The 24,451-nt window shown below is 37.1% G+C and overlaps 1 protein-coding gene and 1 pseudogene across 1 annotated transcript; one reads left to right on the top strand and one right to left on the bottom strand.

Annotated features, from left to right (window-relative positions):
* Positions 1 to 8,298, top strand: LOC147273095 (Calcium-binding EF hand family protein). Its single transcript, XM_086256781.1, has 13 exons — positions 1 to 480; positions 1,022 to 2,093; positions 2,798 to 3,016; positions 3,110 to 3,336; positions 4,198 to 4,272; positions 4,868 to 4,939; positions 5,019 to 5,117; positions 5,490 to 5,561; positions 5,638 to 5,752; positions 6,576 to 6,644; positions 6,832 to 7,141; positions 7,357 to 7,441; positions 7,543 to 8,298. The coding sequence occupies exons 1-13, from the start codon at positions 346 to 348 to the stop codon at positions 8,050 to 8,052; spliced, it is 3,060 nt and encodes a 1,019-aa protein (XP_086112907.1). The 5' UTR covers positions 1 to 345; the 3' UTR covers positions 8,053 to 8,298.
* Positions 8,299 to 11,449: 3,151 nt separating this feature from the next.
* LOC147273094 (RNA-dependent RNA polymerase 1-like) lies at positions 11,450 to 22,281 on the bottom strand (annotated as a pseudogene).
* Positions 22,282 to 24,451: the final 2,170 nt, after the last annotated feature.

Raw genomic sequence — 24,451 nt, 5'->3', positions numbered from 1 at the left:
TTACACTATGCCATAATGGTAAGTAAGTCGTTAGGTTAATTTTATCCCTCCCTAATTACAATTACAATTGAGTGATTAACAGGACACCACCACCCATCTGATGCATTTTTTCTTTTTATCTTAAATTTATTATTATAAAATATAAATAAATGTCCAAATTTCTTTCTCCTCTGTGTGTCGCCTGATATCGATCCAAGGAGCAACCAGCAATCTCTGGATCGCACGAAACTAGCATTTGATTTTCCATTTTTGAGATTGAGCAACGACTGTGGATGTGCGTGTATGATTTGATTTGGGGTTTTGGATATTGTTGAGTGGGTGTGATCTGTGTGAAATTGGAAACAAATGGCGGGTGCGAATACGGATCAGCTCGAAGCCTTCTTCAGAAGAGCAGATTTGGATGGCGATGGCAGGATCAGCGGAGCTGAAGCCGTCGCCTTCTTTCAGGGTGCCAATTTGCCCAAATCAGTTCTTGCCCAGGTTCCTCTCTCTCTCTCTCTCTCTCTCTCTCTCTCTCTCTCTCATATATATATGGATCAGCCTCTGTTTGTATATTTGTGTATTAATAAGCTTGAATATCTGTTTATCTCTTCGTCTCTGAATTCCGTCATTTTAAAACTAGGAAAAGTACAAGTTGAGAGATTTGGTATAGACCAACTTCACATTCACTGACCTTGTTCTCATGGACAATTTTACAACTTGCTATCTCTGGAAACATGAAAATGATTGTTCCACTCACATGTTTTTCTGGGCTCTTCATGTCATTATTATTCATCATGTTAACAACTTCAAACAGTTAAGAATTTTGGTGCTTGTGCTAATTGGAGCTGTTGCTACTGAGTGTATTTTCCTTTACATTTCATTTACTCCAGTTTTCCCCTGATTCTATCAACGGTTTCAAAATTAATTAATCCCATTTACCCTTTTTATTTTTAAATTAATCTTTCCTTTGACCAACTTCAAAGTTTGATTTAGCATGCCTCTTCTGGCTATTCAAATGTTGTTTGTTTACGAGTTGCAGATATGGATGCATGCTGATCAGAACAAAACTGGTTTTCTTGGTCGCCCAGAATTTTATAATGCTCTCAGACTTGTGACTGTGGCACAGAGTAAGAGAGAATTAACACCAGATATGGTCAAGGCAGCATTATATGGTCCTGCCGCTGCAAAAATTCCTGCTCCACAAATTAATCTTGCAGCCACATCTGCACCTCAATCACATCCAGTGGCTGCTGCATCTGCTCCACAGATGGGTCTGGGAACGCCCCCAACATCTCAAAATTTTGGATTTAGAGGACCAGGAGTTCCTAATGCAACTATGAACCAGAATTATTTTCCGCATCAGCAAAATCAGTCTTTCAGACCTCCTCAAGCCATGCCGACTGGAATGCCTACTGGTATGCATTCCCGTCCACCACAGGATGTTGGAGGTGGTATGGGGGCTCCCAATGTTCTGAGCTCAAATATCTCAAACGATTGGCTTAGTCGAAGCACTGGTGCACCTCCTGCTGGGCCCAGAGGGAATAGTCCTTCCATGCCCTCATCTACATCAAAACCGCAACCTCCAGTTTCAACATCTTCCCTGCTGACAGTTAATGACTCTAAAGCATTAGTTGTTTCTGGAAATGGATTTGCATCCAGTTCGGCTTTTGCAGGTGATGTATTTTCTGCAGCACCCGCTCAACAGAAACAAGAATCTTCTGGGTCAACATATTCTGCCAGTAGTGCACCTACTTCAGCAGCCCTTGTTCCAGTTTCCAGTGGGTCCCAATCTTCCAGTAAGCTCAATGCACTTGATTCACTGAGTACATTCACGATGCAGCCTTCTAGTGGCCAGTTTCAGCGGCCCCAGGCACCGTTGAACCCAAGCCAGCAAGTCTCAGCTCCAGGTTCTTCCTCTTTTCCACCACCTGGGGTTTCAGCTGGAGTTGGAAACTCTACTTCTGAAAGTTCACAGCCTCCTTGGCCAAAGTTGAAGCCATCTGATGTTCAGAAATATATGAAAGTCTTTATGGAAGTAGACACTGACAGAGATGGGAGAATCACTGGTGAGCAGGCGCGGAATCTATTTCTGAGTTGGAGGTTACCAAGAGGTAAGTTTACTTTTTTATTTGTCCCATTTGGGTGTAAGCATAAATAATGCACTAGGTTGGATTACAAATCTTTGATTTAGGTTTGGACAACATAATAAATGAAATAACCCAGTAATTTCTTCTTGAAATCAAGTCCATAGTTCAGCATTTCATATGGTTTTTTGTTGGAGTATCTTGGTTCATTTGTGGATCAAATTGGTAATGTCAACCTCATGCCAAATTTCTTCATCCTCTTGATTTTTGATCCCGTGAAGGTATTGATTTGAATCATATCTTTGGGTTTACCAGTGGTACACTGTGTAGGGTGATGTGATGTGCTTTTATATGTGATATTATGTCAGTAAATTCTTTGTGTAAGTATCCAAGGTGTTGGTTTACATTATGGTGGGGATTTGGCTGATTAAATTCAGTCTTCCATTCTCTTCCTACAAGAAGATACTGCTGCACTTACTTTCATCTATAATCGGGCATTCAATTTACTTTTACTATGATGTAATTGCTTGTTATTGGACAGGTCAATTGCTTCCAATTGATTTACTTTTTGGTTGATAGGCCAAATCTAATTTGGCCCAAGATGTTTGTCACACCCTTAAGATAATGGTGTCATCGGAATTATTATACCTTTACATAAATTTGGACAATCTCCTTGAAGACTTTGTTTGGTTCTACAAATACTCAATAATGTCCATTTTGGCTTTTCTCAGAGGTTTTAAAGCAGGTGTGGGACTTATCTGATCAGGATAATGACAGCATGCTTTCCTTGAGGGAGTTTTGCTTTTCTCTCTATTTGATGGAACGCTACAGGGAAGGTCGCCCTCTTCCAGCTGCGCTTCCAAGTAATATTATGTATGATGAGACACTGCTGTCCATGACAGGTCAACCCAAAGTCACTTATGGAAATGCAGCTTGGAGTCCCAACCCTGGTAATGGTTAGAGTTCCTCTTATACAATTAGTTCTTCTAAGTAGATATTTATTGATGAGGTTTTTTTTTTTTTTTTTTTTTCCTTGCATTTAGGTTTTGGACAACAGCAAGGGATGCAAGGTTCCCAGGTGATGGCACCTGCCACAGGTATGAGGCCACCAATGCAGGTAAGTGCCCCCCAGGCTGATGGTGCATTGCAATTCAATCAGCAACATTCGAGAGCGCTAGGGACAGAGGGTTTGGTTGTAAACCAACTTGATAATGGGAAGCCGGATTCAGCAAACTCAAAACTTCAAGAGCCTAAAGATGCAGGGAACAAGGCAAATTTTTTTGTACCTTTAATTCTCACTTGCCACAATCTTGCTTGAAGTGTAAACCTAGTCTTGTTTATCTTTCTGCAGTCTCGTTTGGGAGACGGGACAAGGATAATATGAGACCATTAAATCAGATAATAGTCCCTTACCCATGTTTGGTATCACAAATATGAATTAGACTAGCTATTTCAGGTAAGGATTTAGTCCTAAATAAGTTAGACCCACCCTTAGAGGTGGGTCATGTTGGGAGATGGGCCAAGGATAAGATGAGACAATTAAATTAGATAATAGTCCCTACTTGGTATCACAAATATGAATTAGACTAGCTATCTCAGTTAAGGATTTAGTTCTGTATAAGTTAGACCCACCCTTAGAGGTGGGTCACATTGTCCCGAACAAAGTTCCTTCCTCTTCCTTTTCTTCTCCTATGTAATAAAGCTTACCTTTGAAGCCACCTTTTCAAATGAGAAAGTGATTAATTTACAGAGACACAAAGGCTAAGGTGTATGAAATTTTGTACAAGTGTAAATAACTTGTAAATCTCTAAGATTAAAAATATTAAAAGTGATAATGAAATAAATAAAACAAAAATATCTTTCTTTGATTTAATTTTTTTTTATGCTTATTAGGAGTTATACAATATTGATCAATGATATGTTTTCATTTTTTTTTTATGGGAATAAATTTTATACTCGATCATTCCTCTTCCTTTACACTTCTTAGATAGGAAAAAACTTTTATACGGTTTTGGAGAAAATAATTTGCTTGTCAGGTTTCTTATCATTGAAATTTATTTTTATCTCAGATTTTACTTTTTACTTCGCTTTTTCCTAGGGATATAAACGAATATTCTTTGTTTCATGTTAGGTTGAAGAAACTGAGAATGTGATTTTGGACTCAAGAGAGAAAATTGAGTTCTATCGCAACAAAATGCAGGAACTGGTGAGTAGATTCTCTCTTTTATTATTTTTCTTCTGGTCAGTTGTCAGTAGATTATTGTTAAATTCCTCATACAGTAAGCTCAAATGTTTGGATAGTATATGTAGATTTATCTAATAAAATGTGAGAATAATTTAGGCCTTGCTCACGGGGTAGTTGAAATGCATGCTGCTTCACTCTATATGAGGTGCCTAGTGATGCACTGATGCTATAATGGTAGAGCGTACCTTTGTTGCTTATCATGCTGGAATCATAAAAAGCTTGCTATATGCAAAGTGATTTTAGTAATCACAAAGTGCTTGTGGTAGTTTTGTCGCCTGGGTTTGATTACCTATTTGCTGAATTGAACCTTGAATTCAATCATAAAAATGACTGTCATGGAAACACTATTAAGTTTTGAGATAGAAATGCTTTTTGGCATTTTCTTTGGTTACTTGTTTCTTTTGGGTCTTATTTGGCTGTTGAGAGCATTAAGATATTTTATGTAAACTACTATGGTACAGTTATAAATTTCTTAATCAGTGGAATTCTGGTCATGGTACACTCTTTTTTGGTTCACCTTGCCTGTTTTTTTTTTTCTTGTCATTTATGCATACAGGTTCTGTATAAAAGCAGATGTGATAACAGATTAAATGAGATCACCGAAAGGGCATTGGCAGACAAGCGTGAGGTATTTCTAATATATGCATAATTGTGCTACTCTGCAAGAACTGTTTCCCTTTACTTTATGTTAACAAGTGGTATTGCAGGCTGAATCACTGACTAAGAAATATGAAGAGAAGTACAAACAAGTGGCAGAAATAGCATCTAAGTTAACTATTGAAGAGGCCACGTTTCGTGAAGTTCAGGTAATAATATTCTTTGTTTCAGGACTGATGACCCGAAAACTTTAGTGGGGTGTAGCTAGTAACTACACTTGCGATGTGCCGATCTAAGAACCATGTCATTTGTTACACACACAGACAAGTCTTGCTCTTTTCTTCTATCTGTTTCTCCCATTCTTTCTTTATATTTTTTTTGGGGCAGAGGTGTTACAAGCTAAGACTTCCATACATCAGTGTTCATATTCATTTCTCTCCTATAGCTGCTGCTTATTTGTGATGTTTTATTTCTTGACTGTCTGGAATTTAGTACTTTGAGGTGTGTCTTCTTTAAATGACCTCAGTGTTTATTCATAAGAAATTTTTTCATGATTTATATTTTACTTGATTCATTCTCAGGAGAGGAAAATGGAATTGCACCAAGCAATTGTTAAAATGGAGCAAGGAGGTAGTGTGGATGGTATTCTTCAGGTACTCTTTCCCATAAGCCCATGACCTGTACTGTGTGTAAATGTGTCTTATCACTGATTCGTTATGGCTGCTCTAGGTCCGTGCTGATCGTATACAATATGATCTTGAGGAGCTAATGAAGGCTCTAACTGAACGTTGCAAGAAACATGGATTCGACATGAAGTCAACTGCAATCATTGAGCTTCCAATTGGTACCTACAGTCACATAATTGTCAACATTATTCTGTGTTGTTTCACTTAAGCAACTCATATTGGAGAAGACAGATAGTGTATCATTATATATATTTTTGTGTAGTCTTCTTATAATGAGGGATCTCTCTTTATATGAAAAGAAAGAGAGATCCAAATATTTGGGTCCAAGTTCCATATATATATATATATATGTATCAGATTTTCTCTTAATAAGCATATGTAAGCATGTAGAGTTTGAGCCATTGGATTGCCAAGCACCTATTTTATTTAATGGTTCAAACCTTACATTCTTATGTATGATTATATGTTATATTGAGTTTACTTACTGATCCAAGTTCTTGAAACCTGTTATACACACGTGTGCGTCTGTTGATTGTCATGAATTGGGACTTTTCTTTCTTGCTGATTGCTTCCCTGCTTTTTGAAGCATATGTTTCATCCATGAACCCAGTTAAAACCTTCAACTGAGTTTAAGAATTGAACTCGCCTACTTATTTATTTACAACACAAGTATCCATGTAGGTTTATCTGCATGGGAGTTTGAGGCTTTCATTTGTCATATCCTTGTTTATCACACAAGTCACCTTAATGCCCTCAAAGTAGTGAATATGTGCTGTGGCCCTGTGTATGGGCAAGTTTTCAGAAACTTCTAAGGAATCAAATTCCAAGTTGCTTTACAATTCTCACCTTTTTGATTGGAGAAAGCAAAGTTTGTATATTTTCAATTTGTCGCTCATTATGCTTGAATTTACCCTAAAGTCGCAACAATCTTCTTTCATATTTTGGATCCATTCATAACATTTGCATGTGATGGTTCTTAAGGCTGGCAACCTGGAATTCAAGAGGAAGCAGCTGTTTGGGATGAAGATTGGGATAAGTTCGAAGATGAAGGTTTGTCCTATTTCCTAGCACAAATTTTCTTGTTCTTATACCTCATCCTTTTAAAAAAAAAAAAATAAAGTAAATCTCTAGTAAATGTTCTGAGATACGCAGAAGCACTATAAGCATAGTAATCCAACAAAAATGTAACGTTAATACTTGTTCATTCTTATTTATGGGCCCCCAATAACTTTTTCAGGATTTGGCAATGATCTCACCATTGATGCCTCGGCCAAACCACAATCTGCATCTGTTCAGAGAGAGAAGGCTTCTCCAGATCGTAGTTCAACTCCTGATTCATCGTCAATTGCTGATGAAAAGTCAGGAAATTCTTTCAGCACTGGAGAACGTGCCCATGAAAGTGAATCTGCTTTCACCCACGGTGAAGATGAATATGCGAGAAGCCCCAATGGTAGTCCAGCTGGAAGGGCAGCTCTAGAAAGCCCATCTCGAGAGTTCTCAGACATCCATTATGGTAAAAGTTCCGATGCAGATGCAGAAACACATGGGTAGGGGTTTAATTCAATTCTCCACTTATCCTACTTTGTTCTCTCTCTCTCTCTCTCTCCCATACTTCCACATTTTTGGTTAGGAGGTGGTTTGCAACCAGAGGGTGCCAGTCGAACTGGTGACCTGTTGGTTTAGGATGAAGTGATGAACCATACTTCCACTTTCATATGTCTATCTACATGCTAATGATGATTCTATATATTCCTGATGACAGAAGTTTTGATGAATCGACCTGGGGTGCCTTTGACAATAATGATGATACTGACTCTGTCTGGGGTTTTAACCCTGTCAAGACCAAGGTGAGCCTGAACATCTTGAATCACCATTTTAGCTCCTGAATCCTGATTGTTAGATAACACCAAATGTATTTATCATTCCTGTATTTGATGTCAACTTACAGGGTTCAGGTTCTGAGCATAGAGATTTCTTTGGATCTGATGACTTTGGAGTCAGCTCAGTAAGAACTGGGTCCCCTAATGCAGAAAACACCTTTCAGAAAAAGAGCCTGTTCTTTGAAGACTCTGTTCCTAGCACTCCACTCTCCAGGTTTGGCAACTCTCCGAGATACAGCGAGGCTGGGGATCACTACTTTGACAATTTCTCTAGGTTTGATGCCTTCAGCAGCAGGAATGACAGTGGTTTTTCTTCACAACCTGAGAGGTTCACGAGGTTCGATTCCATAAATAGCACCAAAGATTTCGGCCACACAAGGTTTGATTCCATAAGCAGCAGCAAAGACTTTGGTAACAGTCAGCTCACAAGGTTTGACTCCATAAACAGCACAAAAGATTTCGGAAACAGTGCATACTCTTTTGATGATACAGATCCATTTGGTTCTTCTGGCCCATTTAAGGTTTCATCAGAGAGTCATACTCCAAAGAAAGGATCTGATAATTGGAGTGCTTTCTAACTGGCAATCCACTCTCTTCTTGTACCTCACAAAACCCCCAATTTATTTACTTGTTTTCCCCATTTTGTTCAAGGGTTGTCATAGTTAGCCAATTTTTTGTGTGCTGTATAGTGTTACAACAATTGCTGGACACCTAGATTGTTGTTTGTATCGCCTTATTGTATTTATTTGATGAGCATTTATTATTTGTTCAATCTATACAAGGATGAAGACGAAGAAAGTGGAGGTTTTTTTTTCTTTTGCTCATATGGATCATGTTGTTTTATCTGTCGAGTAAAAATGTCATGTTCATGTTTGGTTGTATTACACAATTAGTCAGTGTTGGTGTCAACTCATATTCGTAAAACCCATATGTCCACAAGACATGAACATAACACGGTTTTTTTTTTATTGGAAAAGGATGAATGTGCCTCTCTAAAGGCCATGTGATCAACATGAATGGTGTTGGCGTTTTGGGAAGGATAAAAGCTTTCGTTTTTAGAAGACATCTGGGAGTCTTTAACAGGAGCACGATGAAACACAGGTGAAATCGTTTGTTGTTGGGCTTGGGTTACTCGCAAACTTGTAGAGGCAGAGTGGGCTTTCTGCATTGGTTCAAGGCCCAAAACTAGCCCACAACTGTTTTAGAACCTGAGGGCCCAACGACTAATGGCTAGTTTGTTTGCTTGACTTAGGGCCGGGTTCGGTTCGGTTACCGAACCGAGAACCCCAAATTGGTGTACCAACCAAACCCTCTCGGTTGGCCATTTTGGATACCGAGACATGAATGTCTTCTAAAAGCTTTCGTTTTTAGAAGACATGAATGGTGTTGGCGTTTTGGGAAGGATAAAAGCTTTCGTTTTTAGAAGACATCTGGGAGTCTTTAACAGGAGCACGATGAAACACAGGTGAAATCGTTTGTTGTTGGGCTTGGGTTACTCGCAAACTTGTAGAGGCAGAGTGGGCTTTCTGCATTGGTTCAAGGCCCAAAACTAGCCCACAACTGTTTTAGAACCTGAGGGCCCAACGACTAATGGCTAGTTTGTTTGCTTGACTTAGGGCCGGGTTCGGTTCGGTTACCGAACCGAGAACCCCAAATTGGTGTACCAACCAAACCCTCTCGGTTGGCCATTTTGGATACCGAGTTTGGTATTGACATGTCGGTAAACTGGCACTCTGTTGGACCGACTTTTTCGGTTGGCTAGGCTCAGAATAGGGCTTCACCAACACACATTAATCAAGCTTGAGGTTTGGGGAACATTACAAAACATTTTACTTTGGTGAACATATGGTCATTGAGAATATTAACGTCAAATTGTCAATGGCTGTGTGAGGAAACAAGAAGCAATCCCCCGATTGATGCTTGGAACAAATAAAAAAGCTATACAAAATACATAGTAGAGAAGTTGACAGCATAAAAGCTCGTAAAAATAATGACATGCTGAGTTGAAGTCCTGCATCAGTTGACCTTTATGAGGAGATACACAACTTAATTTCTTTCACATCTTGCTTGACTATTTTCTCATTGAAATTGGGTTGGGTTGGTGGCCGAGAACAGTGTGTGTTAGCTGGTTCATCGTTCAATCAGTAGTAATGACTCAGAAGATTGAAATGCTTCTCCATGGAGTTCTTGCTGAGGCCCCTGTAGTTGGAAGCCATCATTCATGTTATAATTCAGTAAATATCTAGCACCACCAGCACTAAGAGGTCAATTCTAATTCATATTCTCAAATACAGAAAATTTAATAAAAAACTGTAAAGTTATTATTCCCATCAAATTTTGAAAATTGAATTTCTCTCAAATATAGTGTAAGGATTACACTGTTAAAGCAAACAAACCTCAGTTTCTCCAGACAATGGTGTTTTGATGCTCATCAATTTACTCAAAATAGGAAAACATGTGAACAATGAGTAGTAAATTGACCATGTAGATGATGCAAAACTATCCAATCTTGAGCAAAAAAAGGATTAGATGAATCCCAAGAATATTAGGAGAAGACACCAGTTGGATATTCCAACATTAATAAAAAAAAAAATAGGTGAGCAACCTGAAGCCTATATACCACACCATAATATGACAGATGAAAATGTAATCCTATGTTTTGCAATCTATGCAAAGAGGTTCTTGGCTTTGGTGAATGTACTTGTAAAGTTTTATGAAACTTAACAAATCAAAAACCAGAAAGTCTTTATAGAAAGGTATTATGAGATTGAAATTATTAGCTAAGAACAAATATGAACCTCATAACCTAAGTCATCCAAATTCATAATACATGTCATTATGTTGCAACAAACAAACACATTAAAAAGATAAATAAGGTACGTAATATACAACAACCTTCTAAGTAAATATATGATTCTTAGAATATTTCCAAACTAGGAGATCAGAATGATAATTCTACTCAATAAAAGGATGAAGAAAACCATAAGATAAAAAATAGACTTTTTTGCACTTGCAGTTGAGAGCAAGATACCCACTTGCTAACAATGCACACCAAGAAAAGCTCTTCATTGAAGAAAACTTATCACACACAAACAAGAATTATACTATCAAAAACTCAGCAAATCAATTGATACCCCCCAAAGCCAGAGGCTATCAAAAAATTCAAAACAGATAAAAAGAACAAAAGGAGCAGAGAAAATTATTTCACATTGTTCCAATGATAAAACAAAGATTGATCAGAGAAAGCCCAAAAATATAGCCAAATAACAAGAAAGAGAGAGAGAGAGAGAAGAAACCTTGGCTGCTGAACAGAGAAAGTGTAGAGACGTCCCTGAGACCTTCAAGTTAAAATAAAACCAAAGCCAAGTTCATGATCAAACACAGAGTCTCTTGGTTGTCAATCCCTAGTCAATCTCACTACTGGCTATGCACACACATATGTTCTTTGTTTTTTTTTTTTTTTTTGGTCAATCATATATTCTTTTTCTGTTTCAACAAATTAAGCTAATATATATTTCAATGCTGAATAAAGGTCATGATTCCCTCCTTCGCACACAAAGGAAATCTTTGTCATTAAATAAAGAATCGAAAAGATAGTCAAAATCAATGTTATTTCTGTAAAACAATATTGCAATCCAAAAATATATGTAAGTTATTAAGATATCCTAGAAAGCTTTTAAGTTCTTATTAATTAAGAGAGTAATTAAAGGTTGGTATCATAAAAGGACAATACTTAGGTTTATAAAATCTACAAGGTATCAACACACTCTTTGAACCACATGTTTCTGCTGATATACATAGAAATTGAATTGCTTACAGAAAACATAGTACAGATCATGAGATCATGACATTCATAACTTAATTTTTAAGGCAAAACACATTGACACAAGAGCTAATTAAGAACATCTTTCAATTTTCAAACAGACACCCGATCATGCTTACTTTGTCAAAGACATAAGTAAGGAATTTCTTCTACTAGCTTGTTTTGTCCTTCTTGATCTGGATGAGCTTGTCAAACACGTGTCATGGAAAGCTTAGGAAATGGTCTCTTTCCATTCCCTCATTGTAGCGTGATAGAATTTTAGCCACCTGCAAAACAGAGGTTAAAACACTACATATACTCGCAATAGAACAAGGCTATTATTAGTATAGCAAAGCTAAATACGAGGTCATTCCCACGAGGACTGAAATCAATTGAAAAGATGCTCCAAGTACTGAACTTGTAAAACAAGAAAATTTTGAGTTACGTTTTGAGATTATTTAAGAATTGAATGCAGTAAAATAAAAATAAAAATTTAAAAAGAAGATTTAGAGGGATTATAAGTTGGTAAAATCAAAGATATAAAGGACTAAGGCTAGGCGTCCACCACAAGCTTTCCAATATAGCACATATATCATTCATCCATTAAAGGGGAATTCTAGTTTGAAGATTGGTTATCATTTATTTATTCTTCTTATGGCATTTAGGCTAGAATAATTCCTACAACATGCAATCTCCCTATGGTATTTAGGCTAGATATAAACATGCAGAGGATAATGAACTCAAGTAACCAAAATAATCATGTAATTCTTATAGCATGGTATTTACCCTAAGTAATTACACCTTTTAATTGCAAGAAGCATACATCAAAATCAGTGTGTCATTCACTCAATTTTGCATCATATAACTTAGTCATATACCATCATGGTGATCAAGCATCAGGCATGTAACCAGTATAAACCACAACAATTAAAAGTTCAAACCAAGAATCATATTAATGGATAAATAAAAATAAAGTTGCTATATCATCCTGCTAGGGTGTAGCCCTGCCCTAGCTTGAGGTTTAGTTACACATAAACATAATTAAAAACCCGAGTAATAGCATAAGAATGGAAGAGAAAACCCAGCAATAAAGAGATGCACGCACACGCCTCAGTCAGTCTCCCCTTTTTAGTGTAACGATCCGTCCTTTAATATGACCTGGGCTATGCTTTATATAGGGTCTTTCCCCCTTTTCCTAGTCCTAATAAACCTCAAATTACTTAACTTACAAGGAAAAAGGCAGCCCATAAAAACGCAACTACATAGGAAACTAAAAATAGAAAGTTATAATCAGCTTTCCTAATTTCTTGCGGGTTACAGTAGGGAATCTGATTCTGGGCTTTTGGAGGCCTTAATCTTCACCAAATTGGACGTGTAAGATGGCGTTGAAAAGGTCTTGATGTCAGCTACAACTTTGATGACAAACATTTTCCAAGAAAAAGCTCATAAGCTTGGCTAAAACCGTCCTCAAGCCCAATAGCTCCAGTCTGCCCGAATAACTCATAACTCGACTTTGACAGCTTGTTTTGAACAATTGGCTGATCCAATGACTCTGGAAATTGGACCCACGTTCTTTGAACTCTTAGCTTTCATCTCTAAGTGGTTTTATCCAAAAATTCCCAAGTAAAACGCAATTTATCCATCTATTACATTTTACAGCTCCTGAAAATACAAACGCTGAAATATGTGAAGATCTCTATAAAACAATCAACTTTTGCATTCAATATCTAAGTAAAAAGAGTACATTTATATGATATATAAATGACTTATCATAGCGACCCCAGTAACTTGGATGATAAGTAACATGGTACCAAGCTGACGCTTTTGCTGCTGCTGCTGCATACACATCGTCATCACTTTCACTTGAATCACTTCCCAGCTGCTGCTTCTCCTTAAACCAGGTTCGAGCTTCCTTTTTCAATGACCTCACTTCATAATTGATCGTGTCCAAGTCCAGTCTCTTATTGAAAAACTTTGATATTTGAGTGACATTCCCACTTAGTATTTCGGCTTCAGTTTCGAAGCCGTAATATTCCATCAGGTTTCCCAGCTTGTAGTCATACTCACTTTTGTAATTCATGGCCTCACTGATGTAATTTTCAAAGCCATCTACTTCCATGTCAGGGTCATAACACATGCTAGCCACTTCCCTAGTGAAGGACTTAAGATAGCTTAAATTGGATACATCTTTCACCTTTCGAAAAAGCTTCCCAATCACACGTGTGGACTCATAGCTGGGCTTGTTAAGCTTTTCCATGACATCTGGGTACTCTTTGACCCGTAGCTGGCGCAGCAATTTCACTACCACACCAGTTTTGGGAGAGTCAACAGCGTCGGAGTTGAGCTTGGCGAGCTTAATGCATGGAGAACTCATAGCCTTCCGTGGCTCTCTCTGTCTGCAAACACAAGATGTGCATTTGATATGATCCCCAAGTTGTCATCGACTATGTAGTTGGTAAAAGACTCCTCAACTTCCTGCAAGAGTAACCTAGCAAAACAGCACATCAACCATGTTATGAATAAGCTTGAGATAATTTTACTTGATAATTAAATTGAGTAATATATAGTTATAGACCTCCATTGTAAATTTGTAACATCATGATCCAATTCCATAATTGGTGCTGGAGTATAATCCATGGGATTAACTTGCCTAGGAGGAATCATATCAAGGTCCCAACTAACAAAGTACTCATCTCCGTCCAAATCACTTCCTGAGCATTCATTAGGATGTTGTCTAATTCAATGAAAAAGCATAGTCAGTAAATATTTCAAAGCAACAAACTAATGTCAAACAAAGAAACACTAAAATTCAGTACAAATCTGAAAGTTACATACCTCTTTCCTTTTTGAGGAAAAACAACACAATCCACCATGTGTTGCAAAGCCGGCACATTGACAGCCTTTAGAACACATACATCTCGTGGGTGTAAGCAGGAGTTTTTAGCAACCACACTTTCCTCTTAACAACAAAATTGTCTTGGCTTGAAGTAGCGCTGCCGGCACTGAAAATAGCATGGTGAGAACATTGCACAAACACCTGGCCAAATTCCAGCATCCCGGTTTCATCAAGACATCCGATCAAGCATCTAACTTTGAGTTGTGAGATTTGAACTTGCACATGCTATCTTTCAGCGCCAAGGTTTTTGATAATGTTGGATCAACTGCCACAACACCTTTGGAGTCACCATATCGAATTTGGAAGGCGGATGGAGTAGAACTTATCCCACACTTTCTTGCCACTCTTTCAGCAAATTCAGCAGATATCTTCCCAATTCCATTAGAGAAACAATATTTGGTTCCACCTCTTTCTATCTCCACATCATCAAGGAATTCAATTTCATCATAACCAACACTAAAAGTTTCCCTGGAGGAGCTGAAAGACTGACCCAGCCTGGCAGCATATGTAAGATCTTATATGCAAACATAAAGATACTAACCTTGAGAAGCCATTGATGATATTCAACTTACACACACGCAGTGACAGCAGCAACTACACCAGCAAAAGTCTTCCTCTCTCTATGTTTTCCTTATGCACTCCTAATATGGGGTAGGAACAATATGCTCGATGGTACATGAGAGAGGTGACCTCAGCCTTCTTTGATAGGTGAAATACCTGTAGGTTCCTAGCCCATAAAGGAATTCAAAAGGTATCCTTATCACCTACTGTTTTCCTGATTTCCATAACCTAGTAGAACAAATATTCCATGTTGTATGTAACTTTCACTTCTCCTAATTGTATCTGGATGTCCAATTAGTTTTCCTCTTGTATTCTTAGTTTGATTAGGTGTCCTAAATAGATGTAAACTCAATGAGGTTCTTACATTCTCCCACTTGAGTGCTTCATCTATTTAAAACCCTCTTTACAACTAAAAATCAATTTCCTCACGTGCACAGTTAGGAAAACCATTTGAGACAATATCTGTTTCAAAACTCAGTGTCAATTACCATAAACTTATGGGACTACAGACATGATTTCCAATGAAAAATGGTATCATCCACCTGTAATCACCACAAGCAATGATAACCACATAGACTACCAGCAAGTTATGAACAAAACATATAACATGTGAGCTAATCTTGAAGTATCTCACCTGTCATTTAATGGTCCTCCTTATGATCACAAAGTGATCTATCCTTAATGCCTATTAACAGTTCTTAAAAACAGGAAAACTTCATATCATATTGTAATATTCAATGTAAACTTGAAGTTATTCAACTAGGAAAATAACTAATGCACCAAAATTGAAATGTAAAGCTTATTATCTGAAAATTAAATAACTCAAACTGTCAAACAAAAGTAATTGTAAGCTGCTCCCATTAGATTAAAGCATCCTCAAAACTGGACAGCACGCCTATAGTCTTGATATGCTTCTGAAAAACTGAATTTGGTACTATCTTGTTCAACGGATCAGCTATCATATCTGTGGTGCTAGTGATCAATCCTGATTTATTCTTCTCTAACCTTCTCCCTTACCAGCAGATACTTAGTGTCTATATGCTTAACACCAGAAGACCTTTTATTGTTTTGCAGTAGAAAACAGCTCCCTTATTATCACAATATAACTGAATGGGCCTTTCTATGGTGTTAACTATTTTTAAGTCATGGATAAAATTCCTAAGCCAAATGGCATGTACTGTAGCTTCATAACATGCCACATATTCCGCAAACATGGTTGAAGTGGCAACAGTCGACTGTTTTACACTCTTCCAGGCTACAACACCTCCTCCCATCATGAAAACAAAACTGGAGGTTGACTTAGAAGTATCTTGACACCCTGCAAAATCAGAATCTAAAAAACCAACTAATTCCAACTCATCTTCCCTTCTAAAAACTAACATATGATCTATAGTTCTTTTCATGTATCTCAACACCTTCTTTGCAGCCTTCCAATGTGCAAGACCTGGATCAGACTGATATCTTCCTAAAACACTTATAGGAAAGGCTAAATCTGGTCGCGTACATACTTGTGCATACATGATGCTTCCTACAACTGAGGCATATGGTTTGTCCTTCATTTCAGCTCTCTTAACATCATTCTTTGGGCAGTCCTTCTTGTTGAACTTATCACCCTTGGAAAAAGGGACCTCAACCCCATTACTTCCTAGCATATTGAACTTTTTTAACACTCTGAATATATGCTTTCTGTGACAAGCCTAATAACCCTTTAGCTCTGTCTCTATGAATCTCAATACCCAAAACATAGGCAGCTTCACCCAGGTCTTTCATTTCAAAGGTCATGGATAGAAAATCTTTAGTTTCATGCAAGAGACTCTCATCACTACTAGCGAGTGAAATATCATCTACATAAAGGACAAGAAAGATAAACTTGCTTCATTAAATTTCAGATATATACACTCATCCAACCTGTTTTCGACAAAACCATGTGAAGAGATAGTGTTGTCAAACTTCAAATACCACTGCCTAGAAGCCTGTTTTAGACCATAGATCGATTTTTTCAATTTACACACTAAATGCTCATTTCCTTCTTCTATAAATCCCTCAGGCTGCTGCATATATATCTCCTCACTCAACTCTCCATTGAGAAAAACTGTTTTAACATCCATTAATTTGGTGCAAGAATAAGTCGAAATGTGCTACTAATGCCATGATGATCCTAAAGGCATCTTTAGTGGAAACTGGTGAGAAAGTTTCATTATAATCAACTCCTTCTTGCTGTGTAAACCCTTTAGCTCCTAGCCTTGCCTTGTGTCTTTCTACATTGCCCTTAAAATCTTTCTTTGTTTTAAACACCCATTTACATCCTATAGGCTTTATCCCTTGCTTTGGTTCAACTAGCTCCCAGACTCTATTGTTTTCCATGGCTGTAGTTCATTTTGCATGGCTTTAAGCCACTGATCAGAATGTTCACTGTTCATTACTTGTTTAAAAGTTTAAAACTAATTGGATCCTCAAACTCAAAACCATCGAAATCTGCCTCATTTAAATAAACAAAATCTGGCAGTGTTGTAGTTCTCCTTTCTCTGCTGGACCTTCTAATCTCTAGCTGTGGTGGCTCCTCTTGCTGCTCTTGATGAACTTCATCATTGTTGACTTCTTCCAGGTCGGGATTAACTATCTTAAGTCTGTCAGTGAGATCATTTGATGGTAAGGTAGGGTCAAAAGAATATGTTAATATTGGATTCGAGGAACTTACAACAACATTGTCTAAAAACAATCATACATCTCCTTATTCCTCAAAGATAAAATCTTTATTCACTGCTTCACCACCACTCTTATGTTCTACAAACTTTGCTTTTCCTGTTTCAACTATCCTATTAATGTGGTGAGGACAATAAAAACGAAAACCCTTTGATCTGTCTGCATAACCTATGAACCTACAGCTCACAGTCCTTGGATCCAACTTAGCTAAATCTGGATTGTAAACCTTTGCCTCTGCCTTACAACCCTAAACATGCAGGTGATTTAGACTAGGTTTCCTATTATTCCACAACTCAAAAGTTTCTTGGAAACTGATTTACTTGGAACTATATTCAAAATGTAGTTGGCTGTTTTGATTGCGTCTCCCCACAGGAATTTAGGTAGGTCTGTATTACAAATCATACTTCTCACCATATCTTTCAATGTCCTGTTTCTTCTCTCAGCCACACCATTCTGCTGAGGTGTCCCAGGGTTTGTATATTGTGCAACAATTCCACAGTCTTGAAGGTATCATGCCAATGGAGATGGGTGTGTTCCTTGTTCATCATGCTTGCCATAATATTCTCCTCTCCTATCATACCTTAACACTTTTATCTTTAAGTCTTGTTGGTTTTCAACTTCAGTTTTAAACACTTTGAAAACCTCAAAAGCACTAGATTTGGTTGGAATTAAGTAAAGATAACAAAATCTTGAGAAATCATCAATGAAGGTGATGAAGTACCTATGACCTTCTAGAGTTTCAGTTGGAAAAGGACCACAAATGTCAGTATGAATGATTTCTAAAAGACTCTGGCTTCAGGTTGATTCTAATTTCCTAGAGCTAGTCATTTTTCCCTTAATGCATTCAATGCAATCACCATAATCTGAAAAATCTAAGTGAGGAAGAATTTCCTCCTTGATTATGCGTTGCATTCTTTTTCTAGATATGTGACCTAGTCTTTGATGCCATAATCTTGAAGAATTTTCATGGACTTGAATGCGTTTTTGCCCTATCGAATCAATGGAAAAAGAAACCAATTTGCTACTACAATTTAATTGAAAGAGATTATTAACCAAAAGACCATTGCCAACTAAAAATTTATTCAAAAACAGATCAAATCCTACAACAGAAAAACCAAAACTGAAATTTGTCCTAACTAATTGAGAAACTGAAATCAAATTCCTTCTCATGGAAAGTACATAAACAACATCTCTTAATTCTAAAGAAAATCCAGAATCTAATTGAAGTCTAACGATCCTTATTGCATGGACTGGAACCTTCTTGCCATTCCCTACGAAGACATGATCTTGATCTTTACTTGGTGTCTTCTGGCTTACGAAGTCCTGCAAGGAATTGGAAACATGGATTGAGGAACCTGTGTCAATCCACCAGGAATTGAAAGGGACAGTTATAGAATTAGACTCAAAACAAACTGGGACTGAATTGGTTTTACCTTTAGCACTCTTCTTCTTTAGCCAATGCTTGTACCTACTGCAATTTCTTTTAAGGTGACCTGCCTTATCACAAAAATAGCACTTAAAATCTGTAGTTTTATTAGCATTCAAAGTGTTAGGCTTTTTAGAGGAAGGATTAGTCTTTGAATTATCCTTATTTTTCAGCAGCATGATGATTTGGTTTAGGAAAGTGGCGCTTAGAAGCATTGGTGGTAAGGTGCACGGTGTGAGCTTCCTTCTCCTTCTTGATCCTAGACTCTTCTTGAACACAGATAGAAATCAAATCATTCACATCCCACTTGTCCTTTTGAGCATTGTAGATTACCTTAAGCTAATCATAATTTGAAGAAAGAGAGTTCAATGCCAAATGAACTAGGAATGCATCAGCAATGGGAATTTCCAGAGCCCTCAATTTGCTTGCTACTTCTATCATGCCGAGAAGGTACACCCTCACATCCTCCACTCCATCATGCCTCGTGGAGGTCAGTTTGCTCATCAGATTCCCTGTTTCAGCCTTCTCTGATTCTTTAAACTTCTGGCTCACAGCTTCCAAGTACTCCTTAGCATTTTCAGACTCAGGAATTCCACCACAAACAACTTCTGACATAGACTTCTTCATGATCAGCAAACACATCCTATTGGTTTTCTCCTATTTTTCGAACTTGAGCTTTTGTTCAGCAGTGCTCTCCTCAGTGAGTTCTTGTGGCTTATCTTCTCTTAGTGCTAAGTCATGATCTAACAGACCTAAAGCAATCTCCAAATCTCTTTTCCACTTCTTAAAATTGCCACCAGTTAAGGGTTCAATGGAATTGATAGAGGGATTCACAACTGAAAGGCATAGAATATACAATACAATTAATTCTTTAACCCCAATAACTTTATGCATGAGTGATAATCATATGTGGACTAAATATCAAACATGCCTTGCGTTTCTTTCACAAAGCTGATAGCATGAACTAATGTGTTAATCCTTTTTCAAAACCCTTTCATATGTGGATAGAAAGAATTTTAATATTCACATCAGTTTATGTACCACCTTGTTCCATCATGAGATATTTCCAATTGAATTCACACTTATGAGCGGAAAATTCAATTGGTAGTGCCACACGATGCAATCTTGTCAAGGTTAACTTGAATCAATTAACAACAACTGATTCATGATTATCTGTAGACTAAACATGAAACAGTGTTTTTAATCAAAACTTGACATCCTTATGGGTCATGATTCTTGATGCGGAATTTAGTCATGCTTGAGAACCAAAGAAAGACATATGCTGTTATCTTGAGAAGAAACAAATATACAGTTTATACCTTGAGCAACAATATTTAAACAGTCATCAGTCATCAAATATGAAAACACATGTAGTTAAAAGCTGTAAATTTCTTTAGCATGCGTACAAGTTTCTATAGTTAAAAACCAACCAAAAATTGTATTAGTTTTAATTAGCATAGCAGACCAAAGAAACAACAAGAAATCGTGCAATCAGACTTCATATATATTTTAGATCTTTAGATGCATAGAATCTGTGCTCTGATACCACATGTAAGACCTTATATGCAAACATAAAGATACTAACCTTGAGAAGCCATTGATGATATTCAACTTACACACACGCAGTGACAGCAGCAACTACATCAGCAAAAGTCTTCCTCTCTCTCTGTTTTCCTTATGCACTCCTAATATGGGGTAGGAACAATATGCTTGATGGTACATGAGAGAGGGGGCCTCAGCCTTCTTTTATAGGTGAAATACCTGTAGGTTCCTTGCCCATAAAGGAATTCAAAAGATATCCTTATCACCTACTATTTTCCTGATTTCCATAACCTAGTAGAACAGATATTCCATGTTGTATGTAACTTTCACTTCTCCTAATTGTATCCGGATGTCCAATTAGTTTTCCTCTTGTATTCTTAGTTTGATTAGGTGTCCTAAATAGATGTAAACTCAATGAGGTTCTTTCAGCATATTTTGCAACATTTCTAATGGGACGAAAATCACCCATCCAGTTTCTGATGTCTTGAGCAGTAAGCTCACTCCTTGAAGCAAACATCCACACAGACTGTTCTTTTAATTGACTCGGCGAAAAGGCAAGAAACTCAAACTTCTTGTCACCAATGACCATGCCATTTCTTAGAGTAGAAAGTATTCTTTCACAGACTCTAGTTCTCCTTTCCTCCTCTGTACAAGTCGTACGATTTGTATGTGGACACAAATCTACAGAACGCATCTTGCCCAAGTCCTCATCCACCAAAAGAAACACGAAGAAAATTCTCAATATCTTGGGAATAATTTCGTAAAACACAATTGGAAAGATTTACCTCTGGGCCACAGAAGTATACTTTGGATGGTGTTATTTGGACCCTGTGTACATACACAAGATGAAGGAAATAGCAGATGACTGAGGAATTCAGTCACCTGCCATGTAATTTTTGTACTGCTCACTAAGCCACCTCACAGGTTCATAGCAGCACTCCTTCATTAATGCCTGCAGGTGGTCTCACAAGTGGAACAAGATCTGAATTACAGGAGCAAGCGTTACCTCTCTCCACAATGAACTCTCCTTCATTTTGCATAAATCCGAGGGCCACCACGTAACTAGCAAAAGAAAGAAAAAAGGAAGAGAAAAATGTTAGCTATTTCTCCCAAGTGCCACACATACTAGTATAGTATAGCTAGTGTTCTACCAACAGACTTCAAATTCTCTGTGTCAAAGCAATCAACTTGATGACTAGCTTAATTTAGAAGTTACTATATCATATATATTATGATGACAAGGCTCAGAACATTATATATTGTAAGATGAGATTTCACATTTCCAAAGTGGGATATACTCTCTACACTGTGTAATTATAGTAAAGAAATACATGCACAAATAATAGTAATCATTTTAATTTAACTGGCAAACCTTGATGAGAAGAAACTTTGTTTGTCGACCAGGTGGACAATGCAGCTCAATCCGGCTAATAATTTCAGAGGAGACCTCAAGCTTGTACTCAACAGAATCATGAGAGAAATCCCATCCCAAACTTCACTGAAACATTTGATGTTGTAGTCCAAAGCACAGAAAACTTTTCCTGGGAAACCTGGCATCCAAAGTGCAGTTTTGCATGGTCCAAGCTATGAGGTTCAAACAATTTTGAGCTGGGTTTGATGTCAAACTTCCATTCTCGAGCTTTCAGATAAGACTTCCCATACCACAGGCATCGATCATCAGCTAATTGTATTATCATTTTAGCAGATTCTGTACTTGTGAAATGAACTTTGGCAGATGCTCTTGATTTTCCATCTTTGGGAGGAAGAAACTTCACAGAAGAAACAGTTTTCTTTCCAGTATATCCCTCCAGAATTTCTTTCAGGGCTGCTGGAGACCCAACACAGGGAAATCCGAACAGCAGAATTTTCTTAACCATGCTGAGTAATTGATCCCAACTTCTGTTTCAGAGTACAAAATACAAATTGAAATTAGTAACTCAAAACTGGAAGTAAAAGAAAATAAAAGAATGTAATGCAAATGTGAGAAAAGAGTCATACTCTGAATTTGAAATATTATGAAACTGTCTGTGAAAGAAGCAGAGCTCATGAAGCTACTATATAATGTAACTTGTAACTTAAGCTACTATAAGCATGGTGGTCAATTTTTAACTCCATCTCACTCACACCACTGCAAGTAACTTGTAATGGCAGTTATATGCCAATAGCTTGCCTCCGAGCCTTCTCTGTTTGGCGCCAATATGTAAAAGCTTTATTACACTTTACCCACCTAAACTTTGCAGTCGATTTCACTTCATCACAAAAAAAAAAAAAAAAATTGTGTCAGTTTACCATCTGAATTAAAAATTTGTTCCAATGTACTACCTCTACCTCATTTTGTTTAAGTTTTTGTTGAAAAAAAATGTGTTTTGGTCTTTTCAAGTTAGTTTCTATTGTGTCAAAGTGGGTAAAATGTACAAAAACTATTTTTATTCTAACAATAGAAACTTAAAAAAGATCAAAACACCCTTATTTTTAACAAAAATTTATACAAAATGAGCTAGAGGTACTACATTGCAATAAATTTTTAATTCAGGTAATAAACTGACGCAATTTTTTTTTTAGGTGGTGAAGTAAGATCAATCCCAAAATTTAGGTGGGTAAAATGTAAAAAAGCCTATGTAAAATAGAGTGTAAGGGGCTAGCTTTTTTTACAAAAAGAGGAGGAATCTAATTCCATTAAGACACGTAGCATTGGTAGCAAGGTCATTGCACATTGCTGAATATCTCTCACTTGCATAGGTAGGTCACTTGTGAGATATGTAATCAACATTGTGCTTAATAAATAATGTTGTATTTAAAATACTTTCAAATAAGATTTATTGTCTTTGAAATTTGTAAATTAAAATTAGTGTATATGGTACTAATTACAATTTGTACATGCAACATTCTTTGTATTTAAAATACTTTCAAATAAGATTTTTTGTCTAGGAAGTTTGTAAATTAAATTGGTGTATATGGTAAAAAACAAAACGTTGAAACTTAATTAGCCCTTGAGAGAAGTTTTGGTCAAGAACCTTCTAGATTTTAGAATCTCACATGGGACATTGGCATTGGATTGCTGTCCTAATACTAGAAAGCCTACTTTTTGGAAAGATGGAACTTTCCACCTGAAGTCGTCTAATAATCGCTTGTGAAGATGAATAAGTACGGATTTGAAGAGAGTTTGTTTGCTTGACTGTGAAGACCAAGCCTGTCATAAAAAAGGAATTCAAAATTATGTTATTAATTTCAGGGAAGAGTTCCTTGGTATTGTATTGTCACTTGGATAGAGAGATGGTTGTGGACATTGAACATCTTAAGATTTACTGCAACAGGCCAGGTCTGGTCTTTGAAGTGACTTTTTAAGCTGTCAAACAAATTTTGGACTTTGATGTCCAGATTGTATAGTCATTACTAAAAGTAGTGGTTTCCATCCTTCAGTGAGTCCAAGTCAACATTCAATGGAATTTCCTTTGGACCATTTACAAAAGCCCAAAACAATTTGTCCTGTGGTTCTTTCTTGCCGTCCTAAGTACACGCTTTTAGGTTTTTGTTTTGTTTGCCCCAATATTCTTCTTCATCTTTCCTCTTTCCTTTAATAAATAATAATAAGACTCAAATATTTGACTTGGAAATTAACAGGATTTTGATTTTGTTTGCTTCCAAGCTCCAACCCAAGCTGCTTTCTCATCCTATTCCCGCCACCCACTTTCTAAACCCGCCTGCAGTGATTTTAGGAAATTCATAGTTGTGACAAAGGGCCCTTAATGTGTTTTTGATGTTTTCTACTTGAGGAATTCCCAGTTTAAATGTGTGTGCCTTACAAATATAAGAATGTTATAAAATATGTAGAGATTAGGGTTTGTGGAAAAGAGGAGGCAGAGAGAAAATATCAGTCTATTTCATTCATGTTATAAATATCTTATATAGAGGTAGGGTTTACTAGGTTTTAAATATTTACTAGTATACCCCTACCACTAATTACAGGAATAGCCACTTAATTATAACAATATATTTACAACACTCCCCCTTGGATATTCCATGTCATTAGTGTTGTCTCTGCTATGC

This window comes from Dryas octopetala, chromosome 9 (genome assembly GCF_963921425.1).
Source record: "Dryas octopetala chromosome 9, drDryOcto1.1, whole genome shotgun sequence".
In the NCBI taxonomy this organism is placed as follows: Eukaryota; Viridiplantae; Streptophyta; class Magnoliopsida; order Rosales; family Rosaceae; genus Dryas; species Dryas octopetala.
The sequence above is the reverse complement of the archived record's forward strand: the minus strand, read 5'-3'. Positions and strand labels throughout refer to the sequence as shown.

Coding starts and splice junctions, on each gene's coding strand:
- LOC147273095 (XM_086256781.1), top strand. CDS start 346: ATGGCGGGTGCGAATACGGATCAGCTCGAAGCCTTCTTCAGAAGAGCA. Junction 3,337..4,197: donor CTAAAGATGCAGGGAACAAG/GCAAATTTTTTT, acceptor GTTTCATGTTAG/GTTGAAGAAACTGAGAATGT. Junction 5,118..5,489: donor CCACGTTTCGTGAAGTTCAG/GTAATAATATTC, acceptor ATTCATTCTCAG/GAGAGGAAAATGGAATTGCA.